This window comes from Lytechinus pictus, chromosome 11, assembly GCF_037042905.1.
Source record: "Lytechinus pictus isolate F3 Inbred chromosome 11, Lp3.0, whole genome shotgun sequence".
NCBI classification, from domain to species: domain Eukaryota; kingdom Metazoa; phylum Echinodermata; class Echinoidea; order Temnopleuroida; family Toxopneustidae; genus Lytechinus; species Lytechinus pictus.
Genome location: NC_087255.1, coordinates 30,303,133 through 30,316,979, shown reverse-complemented (window position 1 = coordinate 30,316,979; position 13,847 = coordinate 30,303,133). Strand labels below are relative to the sequence as shown.

The following is a 13,847-nucleotide window of genomic DNA, read 5'->3' as shown; positions in this document are numbered from 1 at the left end:
TCGCGCCGGCGCTCCTAAAAAAAAATAAGGAGAGCAAAAAATTGCGCTCCTGCTAAAATTTCACATTGATTTTACATCTTTAAATCCATGAAATGGCCATCTATTTTCCATAATTCCTTGAAATTATTTTGATTTAGTTGAAAACTATCAGAAAAATGAAGAATATTCACCTCTTTCCCGACTCTGATTTGAATTTAAACTCGGTAAATATTGTAGTCCCACATGTAGACTTCCATGGTGTTGCCATGAACACCATGGAAGTCTACATGTGGGACTACAATATTTACCGAGGTAAGTTCAAATCAGAATCAGGAAAGAGGTGAATATTTCTTCATTTTTTTGATAGTTTTCAACTAAATCAAAATAATTTTGAGGAATTATGGAAAATAGATGGCCATTTCATGGATTCAAAAATGTAAAATGTGAAATTTTTTAAATTTTTTAAATTTTTTTTTTAGCAGGAGCGTGATATTTTGTAAAAGTATTGACCCAGGCCTAGTTTCACCACAGATTAATTAATAGCTACACAGCTATTGCATATACGATGTTAAGAAAAATCTACAATTTATCATACCATACATGTATTGTATTGAATTGATTTGAGCTCCTCAAGGAGAGCGATTCTGAGGAGCTCAATTGAGCTCCTCAAAAAAATAAGTAGAGCGATTTTTAGAGCTCCACGAATTTCTAAACGTGAAGGACTGCATATTACTGGTAGTTGATTTCTCATATTTATTCTATTTTGCAGTTGTAAACCCCTATCATCAGAATGAATGGAGAAGTGCCAAGTGTTCCCATTACAACTCTTGCAGGAATAGCAAGTCTCACAGACTGTAAGTCACTTATTTTTACCACTTCAATATTAAAATTTTATATAAGTTTAAAAGAATTAATGTAAAGAATTTAATATCAGATTAGAGAGATTCGGACATGTCGATATGAAATCGGTACCCAAGATTTTTTTGATCAATTTGGAGCAGCTTAACTTATTTACGTATCTTGCTTCTGACTTGTTGAACAGGTTACAGTTACACTTTAAAAGAAATGACTCAATATGAATTTTATTATGTTATTAATGGGACCTTTTTCTTCTGATCAATTTCAACAAACCCTGACTCCTTTTTTTATTTTTTTTATATTCATATGTTTCTTACATTTTCCAGGATCTTGGGGGTTGTGGAAATTACGATATGATTTTGTTGTTTGTTTCTCTTGTGTACAGTGTTGACAGAGTTGCCCCTGCCCTCGCCCCTTCCTAGTGCAATCAACAGCAAAGGCCTTCTCTACACACCCCAAATAGCAGAAGAAGCCCAGCGATTGCTAGGGAGGCAGGATGAAAACCTGATTCCTCAACTCCTTCATGTCCTTAGCCAGACAGATACTGATCACATGTAAGCTCTATTTCAAGATTTTAAAACAACCTTCCATTATTACAATTACAGTTTATCTTTATTTAACCCTAAATAGATGCCTAAGACGCCATGATCTCGGCCGTCAGTCATGATTTCGACGAAAATTGGCACACGCGTTACCAATGGTATAATATAATCTACAAAACTAAGCTCAAATTCTGCGAAAAAATCTCTTTGCTAATAAATTATGCTAATTTATGCGTTAAATCAAAAGTTTGCTCTAATTAACTAAGTGATGCCCATAAAATGCTAATTTTTGGTTCAGACTCTTTATAAGAATCGGATCAAATGTACTTTAAACAAATTTCAATATCACATTTACTTTCTTGTTTTCTAAATTTCTTATGTAATTTTTTGTTTTGGACCTTTTGTTTTTTTTTTCAATTGAAATTGTCAGGGACTTTATTTTGACCACTAACAAGATGAAATTGATTTATTGTAATCAGTAAAAGGAAAAACAATGATACATTTAATTTATGAATTTTTGCTAAAAACACTATTTGCATTGGATTTGTACACAAATTCTTGTTTTTGAGCAATTTTGGGTCTGCATGCACTTGCGAAATTTAGGCATAATTTCGGAACCGCGTACCCAGAGGTTGCAATTTTAATCTAAAAATTTGCGCGAGACTTGAAAGTAAAAAGTCAGCGAGCGCCGCGATCAAAAAAATTTGCGCGGCGGATTTATCACAAAAGTGCTGAAGGTCTTATTCGGGTTAAAGAACATTTTAAAAAAATATAAGGATGTAAATAGATATTGTTATAATTCTTGTGGTAGTGGTTGAAGTAAAAATAACAAAATGTTAATTTGATTCTTTAATAAATTGTGTATTTTTCTATTTTTTAATGTTCGATATTGCCAGTTGTAAAAAAAAAAAGATATTGTGCTTTTTGTGTCCTGTTTAAATGATTGTCAGTGTCCACTCACAACCTCCAAGAAACTTCTGTTTGGTTTTCCATGTTTGCGCAAAGCATGTATCGCTTACATGTAAAACCAAAGCTTCAGATTTGGATTACCCTGCTTCTGTTGTTTGTAATATATACAACTTGAATAAAGTTTTTTTTTTAAAGAATACGAATCAATTCATATAAACATTGATAATGGGGAGGTAGTACTTTTCATTTTACTAAATGGTTAGTCACAGCCTTATCAGAAGTAGATTTTGAAAATTTACAAAGACAGTTGTTGCCTGACGTGTGCTTTTGGTTCTTCACATATTCCATTGCCTTCTACTCTAGATGTTCTACATGTACCTATCAATAATTAGTTAATACAATCAAAACTACTCCAGTGACCACCTGTTTAAAAGATTACAAAATTGGTTTTGCTTGATTAGTTTTCTTCAAGAAATGGCTGTTATTACATACAGATAGGCAAAGTTCTAACTGTAGATTCATTCTATGTGTACTTTTTGTTAATACATGTAGATCAAATATTTCAAGTGAATTGCCAATTCAAGATTTACATGTTCGGTATACATCAAATGATCTCATATTTTTAAACGGCCATATTTTTCATTTTCCTTGTTTTATTTATTTCAAACTTCAACCATTCTTATTTTTCATCTTTCACACAATCATTTTATTATCAAAAGTCAGTCACAGTTGAATGTATTCATACAGGTAGAGGGTTTGATTTCTGGACATTTCCCCCTACTAAAATACTGCAATCTCTTCTTAACATGTAAAAGGTGGAAGTTCCAAGAACCTCTGCACCTCCAAGCAGTGTTACTAGATGAGTGTTATATTTGATATGATTCATATTTTTGCAGAGAGCTAAAAGACAAGACCGCGAGCAATGAGGTAGAGGGTGAGGTACCTGCACTTCTTCAAGCCATTCTTGCCCGCAATCCAAATGTGTTTAAATCAAGGGTGGAACAGTTAAGTGGTAAGTATCAGACAAAGGGATATTGCTGTACCGGGTATTCATTTTTTTTTTCTGCTCCATTACCTCATGTATATTATGATTACTTGACTTTACACACTGCCTGCTGGTACGGGGTGATCCCTGGCAAAGCAAATGGGAATTACAGAATTTGAGTAAAGTAACCATGATTTTCCTTGTGCCTAATCTCCCCCCCCCCCCCCACAAAAACGCAAATGTCTTGTTACATTTTGTAATTAATTCTCTCTACCTCATTTTCCACCTCCCAATCGGGATATTTTAGCATTGAGTAAATATTTTGCTTGCTAGTATTGTTATTTTCATCATAAATATATAATTGTAGATTAATTGTGAATATTATTTTGATTTATTCAGAGAAATCAATTCTATAAAGCAGTCCTATGAGTTGACCTTGAAAAGCTGACTTAAAAACTCCATTATGAGGATATATGGTGATGGAATTTTTATGTCACTACTGCCACGTTACGGTTTTGCTCAATCTTTCGTTTTTAGGCAGTGGATCTGGACAACATAGTTCATACTCTCCCCGAGGTGGCCCAAGTAATTCTTCTTCCCCTGGTGCAAGTACTCACGGAAACCAGCATCAATTCCAACAACCTGGCTCTGTGTCTGCACAAGGTAAGGTAGCCCAACCAAGCTTTTTAAGAAAAGTTCATTATGATACATCGTTAAGGTTCTTATTATATTATACAGGTCAGGCTACGTGAATTATAATGATCAGTGTATTAAACTTTGAGACATTCTTTTTAATATTTATGTTTGTTGCTAATTTCAGTCTTGGTCCCATCTTACAAAAAGTTACAATTGATCCGATTAACCCCAGCTGTATGGAAATCCATCTAAATCATAATTTTTTTCTGCAGGAAATTTGCACAATGTCCATTGTAAACAAAGAGAATCACACTGAATTGTCAAGACATTGATGGCTGTACGAGTATACATCATATCTAGAAACCATTTAAAACAAATATGCATTTTGTATGTTGACTTTGCTGGCTTTCCATAGGTACGGTTGATCAGATCAATCACAACTCTTTATAAGACGGGGCCCAGGTATACAGACATTTTGATTGCATACTATGAGTTTTAAAGAGAATGATTAGTAATTTATGCATTTAATCTTAAACAGCATATGGTTGGTGTTTTCACCATAGTGTATAAATTTATCTGGAACACTCGCTTGCTGAAAGAGTCTTTGGTAACTGTTGTTTATCCTTTAAGATTTGCTGTTTTTCAATATTCATCGCATCAAAGTTTCTTTGTATTTTTTTAAATTACCACCAAGAATTCCTAGTGCTTAGATAATTCTTATTTAGAACAGGGGGTCTATAGTAGAAAGAGATGCTTTAAAATCAAACGCGTATCCCAATGCATCATTCTGATTGGTAAAATATCAAGTAGCATTGATTTGTTTTTAATTGCCTTCAATTGTAACCCTTTCTGCAACAATCACCTGTACACTTTGTTAAATTTCATTGTTTGTTTTTCAGGGTCTACTCAAGCACCTCTCAATGGCTATGCTGCTAACCAGTTTTCTCCTGCCCCAGCCAGTAGTCCTATGTTCCCAGCCACCCCACCTTCTGTTGGAACCCCAAACTCTCAGACAAGGTCGCAGAGGTCACCGTCAAGAGGTACAGATTATGTGATTTGTGTTTTTACAGACTTGTTTCAATCCAATGTGATTAATTTTTCATTGACTTTTAGTGTCAGTCCAGGGCCCCATCTTACAAAGAGTTACGATTGATCTAATCAATCGCAACTATGGACGGCCAGCAACGTCAACATCTATTATGCATGTTTGTTCAAAATATTTTCTAGCTATGATGTATATTCATGCATTCATTGTTTTCTTGAAATTCTCTGCGTTTCTCTTTGCATACAAAGGCATTGTGCAAATTTTTCATAGGAAAAATTATGACACTGATGGATTCCATAGAGTTACAATTGATCAGATCAATCGTAACTCTTTGTAAGACGGGGCCCAAGAGACATTAGTTGAACCTCAGACCTCTGAATGAGTTGAAAAATGCTACATATAACAAGTGCATGCTTCAACTATCTTTGGGAAAGTGGGGTGGGCTATCATGGGTCTGCAGCTGCATTGGAATTTCATAGGACAGTAGTACTGAATATCATTTAATTTGCAATTCAATGAATAAATGATACTGGACACATGATGTATATAATTGGAGGTTGGAGTTTTAGTCAAGAAATGTCTCTCAAACAGATGTAAGTCAATTAGGAGTTATTTTGATATACAAACGATATGTACCTTGGCTCACTGCAGAGGTCGAAGTTATATGTGAACATGGAGAATGAGGGACAATACATCACCCTTTTACACTTAGTGTCAGTCCAATACCTAAAATATGCAATATCGTGCAGCCACATTTGCAGCTATACTTAAAGCTGGGAAAATAATTTCCATGACATGAGTGTCATACCTGACACTCTGGCTATATAAGAACCCACTATCGTTGATATTATTTATTTTGTACATTACAACACTCTTTCTTTACTATTGTAGCTCCAGCCACAGCCACGAGAGAAGATGAAAGGCAAGGTGTGAACTCTGTGCATAATAATGAAGTCACAGATGGAAGAGGGCGCCCTACTAGATCCCAGTCATGCTCTTCTGAAACAAATCATACGGTGAGATTAATGGTTCCTCTTTTTAGTATTGCTGAAGTTGTAGGTGAAGTTGGATTTCAAACACTGCTATTGTCAGCTAAACTTGGCGTCCTATCAAATAAAGGACAAAATTTGCATATTCTGCATGTTTTGAGTTCAGTGGGTTTTTTATTGGGGGGGGGGGTGGGTTGGCAATGTATGGATCATTTTCCATATTTTATACCCCAGGGTTACGGTATCTATAGGTGACATAAACATCATTTGTGCTTAAAAAAAATGTGTATATAGATAGCTGCGAGGAGGTTGTGTTCTTGTAACCCAGTGTACATTTTTCTTTTTTTTTTTAAATCCAATTAACAATGAAGTTCTTAGATATTTTTGTTTGGGTTGCTTTTTCTCTTTTCATCAGAATTCCAACAACCAGCCAGATACTCCAGTTGACACCCAGGGGGAGTCTTCAGCGGGCATGCTTGAATCAGACAATGCAGATGCTGGGAGATCACGCTGGTCGTCGAAGCGGAAGAAACGGAAAGACAGGAAAGATAAAGACAAGAAAGAAAAGGACAAGAAAGACAAAGATGAAGTCAGTTACAACATCATTCAATCCCCAACGCATTCAGGGCTACCCAAGATCACTCTGAAGATTGCTCGGAAGCCTGTAACATCTCCAAAAGCCAGTGAGAGTGAACCATCCACCAGTGGTGAACAATCCAAACCTCCTAGCGTGGAACCATCAAAACCTGCAAGCACTGAACAACAACATACGTCACATTCTGATATCAAAACTGAAGTGCCTGACCAAAGATTGCAACCCGATATCAACACGCAGCACCAGGATGGTGTCCATCAATCACAATCAAAGGAATCGAGAACTGAACAAAGAGTCAGTGAGCCAAACAGGACTCCAGGAAGCCATCAGCAACATGTAGATAATAAAAACAATAGCATTGCTGGTCCGCCAAGGAAAAGTGTTTTGAGACTTAGGAACGAAACAAACAGTGATGTGCAAAATAAAGCAGAAGTGGTGCAAAATAAACAGGAGCAAGTGCATAAACCGGAAGAGTCGTCAAGAACTCATATTAATAAAGGTCAAGGGGATGCAGATTCAACTCCAGTGCCAGCACCTGCCCCTGCAAAAGCCCCTGTGCCTGTTGAGAGTGCACATGAAATGGACAAGGAAGAACCGATGGATGCAGGTTTGTGAAGAAATGCTTGAGTTAATATGCTCTGGTCAGACGATATTTTAGGAAATTGCTGGTCATTTATTAAGTTGTTTAAGATTTGTCAACTAAGATTTTGTGATGTCACAACAGTACAACTCTCCCTTTTGTATACTGAAAATATACCCCAGAACATTTCTTTTTGCTCATTCTAATAAGATAAACTCTTGTCAATGATGTTTCATAAAACCTATATTACATGTCCTCCCTTAAATAAAATCTGATCAATGGATAGACTTGTAAAAGTGACAATTTATGAGAAAATATGTAGTAAATGGGGAGTTGTACAAGTGTGATATTACCCAAGTTGATTGCATTGCCAGCTGGAGGATTTCCACGTTATTAGTGGTCTCAACACTCAAATGCTGATAATATTTTCTTCTTTTTTTCAATTTTTTCTCAAACTTTCATTGATATGTTTCTAAGATTTTTTCTGTTTCTATGCAAGTGAACTTATTCTCAGGATTCATTTCTCCTTAATAGAAAAACGGGGCTGCGGTTGAAACCTTTGCTACAGGTCACCTGGAGAGAGAGAGAAAGAAAATACATGTACTGTAACTTTTAGTTACAGTATTCCAGGATTTGAACTTACTCTGAAGCCACTTCATCAAATATGTCTATCTGTACTATCTATACAAATCCATGCAGTGCCCCTTTTTTAGTCTTCCTTGTTGTCCTACTTTCTTGGGTTAGCACTATGTGCAGTAATCTAAACCCATAAAATGTCCTCCATTTCAGAACCATCAGTTCCATCAGAACATGCACGTGCCAAAGCAGCCCAGCCTAGGGTTGTCCTAACTAAGCTCTTACCCTCCACCATTGAAGAAGATTTGATTCCAATGAAGCTTGATGGCAGAGGAAAGAAACGAGGAAGAGGATCTGTTAATTACTGTGAGATTTCCCCCAGCAGTAGCCCACGCCACCGTCCCTCAACGGTCAATGCAATGGACAATGATTGGGGCCCACCAGCGACTGCTGCTCCTGCAGCATCAAGCAGCAGATCACCATCCCATTCCAGACTGAAGGCTCCTTCACCAGTCCCTGAAGGTCCACCTCAGGAGAACGCTCCCATCTTCATTGAGAGGAATGAGGCAGAAGAGGAGGAGGCAGAGAAAGAAGAGAGTAAGTTTTGTTTTGTTTTGTTTTTTGGCATGATCCATTGCCCCTGCCTGTCTCTCCCGATTGTTTCCACACATTAACTATAAATATTGGATAGATTCTCAATACTTTTGATATGTGGATAGATTACAATATAACACAAATGGGGTTTGAATTCTGAGTTTGCAGGTCAAAGGTCTCGACTCATTATTTATTCAAATTGGTTCCTGCACAATAGTTTAGAAAGTGTTGTTACTCAAACTTTATATGATTTTTAGTGTGTATTTAAATGACACTGAAATATAGGTCAGTACATATATTTGGGATATAATTGCAGGTATATCATTATCAGAATGTGTGTTATTGTTTATTTCGTATTGAATGGGAATGGGTAGCAGATGCAATCAAATTAATTCTAGAATGATTAGTTAATGTTTAGAACTAAGTAATTTATTTGCATTTTTAATATTTATTCTTTTCAATTACTAGGACCTGCTAAACGGGCAAAGAAGGAAGAGAAACCCAAAAAGAAAAAAGGCCAGACAGATGCAGAGTACGAAGGTAAGATTCCTTGTTGCATAATAATATTAGACTAATTTGATATTTTTTAGCAATTATGTTTGTCTTTGTTGATGATTTGTATTTAAGGATTTGTTTTGCTGTGTTTGCCTTTTGTTTTGTTACAATAAGTTGTGATGATCATTTATAACGAAAAAATAAATAAATATATAAATGATATGATTTTGATATCTTCTTGAATGCCCTATTCAAGGGTCATTCTCAGAAAAAAAAACTCAAAATTTCATTGTCTCATTCTTTTTTAGTTTAGCCATGCAATCTTGCATTTTAGTAACGCTTGTGATCTATATTTTTTTCTTTTCAATAGAACTCATGGACACACCCACTTTCAAGAGGTTCAACACTGCCATAGATGCTGTTTTTGAAAATTCTGAAGACATGGAAGTAAATGTTGACACTGGTAAGTTTCATTTGATTTCATCAGAATTCACCCACTTGGCTAAAGGCCATGTGATTGCACAAAACTTCTGAATGACTATCACCTTCAACATTACCTAATTCCACATTTGATTTTTGTGATAGCCATGAAATGAATTAATTCATGTGCAAATCACTCATTGAAGCTTCATTTGTGCTTATTATGTTTTAGTTACAGTGTTCACAAAATATATACTTGAAAAAAAAAATGGTATCAAAATTAATTTCTGATGTATATTATTGCTTATTACTGCTTAATATGAGGGGATATTCTGTTAAAGCCATTGTGGAACTAATTAATTTTATTTGTTATTAGAAATAAGGAAACATACATTTTTAGAATTTTGGATGGATAAGCGATTTATATTGGACATGTACATTAAATTTATTTGTACCAACTTTTTGTCTGTGCAAGTAAAAATTGCATATCTTCAGTAAGAATGTGATATAATATTTGGATATTGTAAATTTGATAAAAACTTAATTGTAGCATCAAATTCCATTTTAATTGTATCATGCATGTTTTTTCGTAAATTACTTTTTGCATATTTATTCAATGGAAATCTTTTCTTTCATCAGGCGATGAAGAAGAGGAGGAGTATGCACCTGATACACTGATATCCAAACCTTTACTGGCTGATCTTGTCAATGAAGCTGCTAAGCTCAAGTCACTAAGTGTCATGAATCAGGTAATATATCATTAGACATCTATTTATTCATTTCATGCACTTATCGCCCAGTTTCTTTCAGTCTTTCAATTTCTTTCTCATTTTTCTTTATTTTTAACTTTTTGAAAAAAAAATTATTTGGTTTCCCCCTTTGTTTCTCTATTTCCTTTATTCTCCACTCCTCATTTATTTATTCTCTCACCACCAGGTCCTGTTTTTTTAAATAAATATATTAACATTGTTTTTCGGAAAGCCCTTGCTAAAAGCCTTGATGTAGTTGGTCTCAATTACCTTCTATATTTTGCATTACCATATGTTTTTAAATTCTCTTGAGTTTTAAATGTGAAAGTACAATATTATTTTTACTCTTTGTGTGTCATTGTCTTCAAAGTTACATTTAAAATAAATTCTACTTGCATGATCAGTGAGCCTGAGTCATATCGATTATTTTGAAAACCAGCTTTAATTCGATCGAACATCGATGCATCGAATTTTGAAGGCGGGGAAATCGAGTCATTTTTTTTTTGCTCTGGCCGTCGCGTCGATGCGCTATGCACGCACTGCATGCACTGACAGTATGCGCTGGCCGGGTGAGCGTTGCACAAGCAGATGACGGAGCAAATTTTGTTTGTATTTTCCATCACAAAACACAAAAAAGGCCGGGGACCAATGCAGAATTCTTCCAAAAATATCTCCAACAATGATATTTGCAGATGACAACATATAAGTTTAAAATGAAACAATATTAAAGACATGAACCACGCAGAGTCGATCCGAATGATTTTCGGTCAACTAGCACTCGCAGTCCAGACTCGCACACACCAGCCCTGTCCGCAGCCCCGTACACTCAATCTCCCGAAAGGATAGGCGTGCTTGCCAGCGCCAGCAAACAAGTGCGACCAGCGGAGAGCGCTGTAACTTGCCTGAGATTGTGTAGTTGGCGGGGTAGTTGGATCCAAAATGAGCTCCAAATAAATTGATGGGAAAAAATTTTCTCTGGATGGTCATTTGAATTGGTATTCAGTGCTGATATAACGATTGTGAGGAAATATTGTGGAATATGAGTTATGACGATGTTCGAGAATTAATCCTGATAATCCATTCTTTATTTGAGAGTCAGACACGAGCATGCGATCGAAATAAATACGAATGTCTCGGATTGAGCTCTAAATTCATATGAATTATTATTGGATGTTAAATAATTATGATTTAATAAGATTTTTATGGCCATACTAAAAATAATGACGATGTCAGCAAAGTATGTTATGTTCATATGGAAGAATTAATAGTATTATACTGGCATTATCTTTAATTTTATTCCATCTCTGGACGACTTCTACGAGCTCCGAGAAAAGAAGCACAATGCGCAAGCGCGTTCAATGACGTATGACATATTTTCCATTCATGAAATCAGAGCCCAAAGTTGGGCACAAACTAGCTTCAAATTGATGGGGAAAATATCAAACGCAATTTTCTCTGTTTTGTCATGTAATTTGTTATTATATGGTGATATTACGATCTTGAAAAGAGTTTCTGCATGTTTGCAATGTTCGAGAATCAATCCTGACGTGATAATTATTTTTTTAGACAAGTGCACTCACTCAAGTCGATCGTCATGTGATGTCCGTCATTGAAAATTGATACGAAATACAAACGTTTCACATCAAGCTCTAAATTCATATAATGATTATCATATGCGAATCATTGTTAATTATTACGATTAAATCATGTTCTATGGTCATGATATTAATATTGTTCATGAAAGCAAGATTTATTTTACGTTGATCGCGCCAATTTTCCGGCAATTTTCTGGTTTGATTAAAGCACAGTACTGCGCATGCACGATCGATGGCGACTTCTATTCATGAATTCATCGTGCATAAATTATCTCGGCACGAGCAGACGAGTAAGACTCGAACTATGATCGAAATAAACTTCAAATTAATGGTGAATAGGCATAATTACACAATCGGTTTCATTTTGGGGGCAATATAAATCAAGTAAGTAGTAGTCAAGTTGGACATTACTGTTATTTTGATTTTTGATGATTGATTGTGTGAACCAAACGAATCGGCCGGCCGACTTATATATATATTTTTTTTTCGATGCACCGATTTTGCAAAATCTGCGACGGCGCTCGATGACATCGATCGAACACCGATTTTAAAATCAATTCGACTCAGGCTTAATGATCAGGTATTTCAGCAATTAAAACAATCACAATGTGGATTTAGTACAAGTTTTGTATCATTGTATTCTAAAAGGTGAACAATTCAGACCTACTCGATATTTATTTGTTGTGATGAAATCCTGAATATCCCTTTTTTTAAACAGGTAAAGACTGAACGGTTAGTGAGATTACTGAACATTCTGGAAAGGAATATCAGAGATGGTACAAAGGTCAATCCAAACGACCAGGTAATTTCTCAACTCTTTTCAATTCAATGTCATTCCATTGATTGGAACTCACATTCAACAGTTTTAGTGTTGCGCAATCATAATTTTTCAAATCCGGGTCCCATTTAACAAAACATGTAATTGATAACAAACCTTGAAATTCAATGTCAAACTCGCTTCCAACCAATGATATGGTGGGAATACAAAAGTTCAAGAGTTGTCATTCTTTTGTTTGTAGGGAAAGATAAATGGAATAGATTCTCATTTGCATTTGACAAGACTTGGTGGGGTTTTAGTGTTCAATTGATTCTGGACAAAGAAGTAATGTAGTCTTTCCTCTGATTGAATGCACAATTTAATGTTATAATTTTCAGGGTTTTCAGTGTTGATATTTTGTCAACCAGAAATTACTCTTGTGTTGTTATTATTCACTGAGTTGTCTTTAAAAGAAGATGAAAATCTCATGTTAAAAAGATTTGTTTATGATGGGGTGGAAACACACATATGCCTTTTATCCCAAAGTTCTATCAGTGATCTTATTCTGACTACTTTATACTGAGTACTTGTAAAGCCAGTTCATCTCTGAATCAAAGCCTTAGGACAGTAACAATTTTCTGGATTATTTCCTCGTTACAGGATGAGCAGAACCCTCGTGAGCAACGCTTGTGGCGTGAAGTGACCATGGAACGGGTGACCCGGTCAGTGGATTCCTCCTTAATAGCCCTCTACATCATGACCTCTGAAGACATGCCAAAGGAAGTCTTCATTGAAGATGTCATTGACAGGTTGTCTCAGCTGGCCAAGTTCCAACTCACCAATACTATCTATCCAGAATTTGACCCTGTCTACAGGGTCAACCCCAAGAAAGGTGAGTGGTTGTGTAGAAAATCAGTTTGAAAATTGATAAAGACTCCTTGCCTGTGCTCTTGATATTAACCTACTAGTATTAGAGACTGAATGATTTTGCTATAACACACGTTTCCGTAGTCTCCAACTTGTGCGTACTTGTATGTGGGATTAGTCTTCAACGGTTTAAATTGTTTTGGGTGAAATTATGTACATGTATTGATGAAAGCAGTTCGTGTACATTGTTTATTTGTTATTTGCACAGGGGCCAACTCTCCCTATTCAATAGAGACTGTCCTATATTTGAAGGGGGGTATGCTTATTTTCACATTTGATGATCCTGTATCCCTATTTTTGCCAAACCTGACTATGGTGAGAAAAACAAGAAATTCGGGATCTCCTTATCTTTAAGTGTGCATAAGAAGAACTTTTATTTTCTATGTTGATATATTTGATATTCACTGTCATTTGATTTTCTGCTAATGTCTATTACATATCATTATTAAAGGATAATTTTTAAGTGTATTTTATGAATTAATCATGTTTTGCATTAATATGCTTCATGATATTTCTATGAGTTTGTGTTGCTATACTGGGTATACTAATGTAATAATGTTTTTGCTTATATTATATTTCCCAACGTACCTGCGCAGTAATACTAATGGGAAATCAG

The 13,847-nt window shown here is 35.5% G+C and overlaps 1 protein-coding gene across 2 annotated transcripts in view; it reads left to right on the top strand.

Moving 5' to 3' along the window:
- Positions 1-13,847, top strand: part of LOC129271156 (nipped-B-like protein A) — a 47,665-nt gene that overhangs the window by 3,696 nt on the left and 30,122 nt on the right. For both annotated transcript variants that reach the window (XM_064106310.1, XM_064106309.1), the window contains exons 2-14: positions 749-833; positions 1,223-1,391; positions 3,185-3,300; positions 3,811-3,936; positions 4,809-4,949; positions 5,846-5,970; positions 6,359-7,145; positions 7,908-8,291; positions 8,757-8,828; positions 9,154-9,246; positions 9,843-9,952; positions 12,266-12,349; positions 12,965-13,196. In XM_064106310.1, the coding sequence (XP_063962380.1) occupies positions 770-833; positions 1,223-1,391; positions 3,185-3,300; positions 3,811-3,936; positions 4,809-4,949; positions 5,846-5,970; positions 6,359-7,145; positions 7,908-8,291; positions 8,757-8,828; positions 9,154-9,246; positions 9,843-9,952; positions 12,266-12,349; positions 12,965-13,196 (2,503 nt within the window). In that variant the 5' untranslated portion in view covers positions 749-769. The remainder of the gene's footprint in view (positions 1-748; positions 834-1,222; positions 1,392-3,184; positions 3,301-3,810; positions 3,937-4,808; positions 4,950-5,845; positions 5,971-6,358; positions 7,146-7,907; positions 8,292-8,756; positions 8,829-9,153; positions 9,247-9,842; positions 9,953-12,265; positions 12,350-12,964; positions 13,197-13,847) is intronic.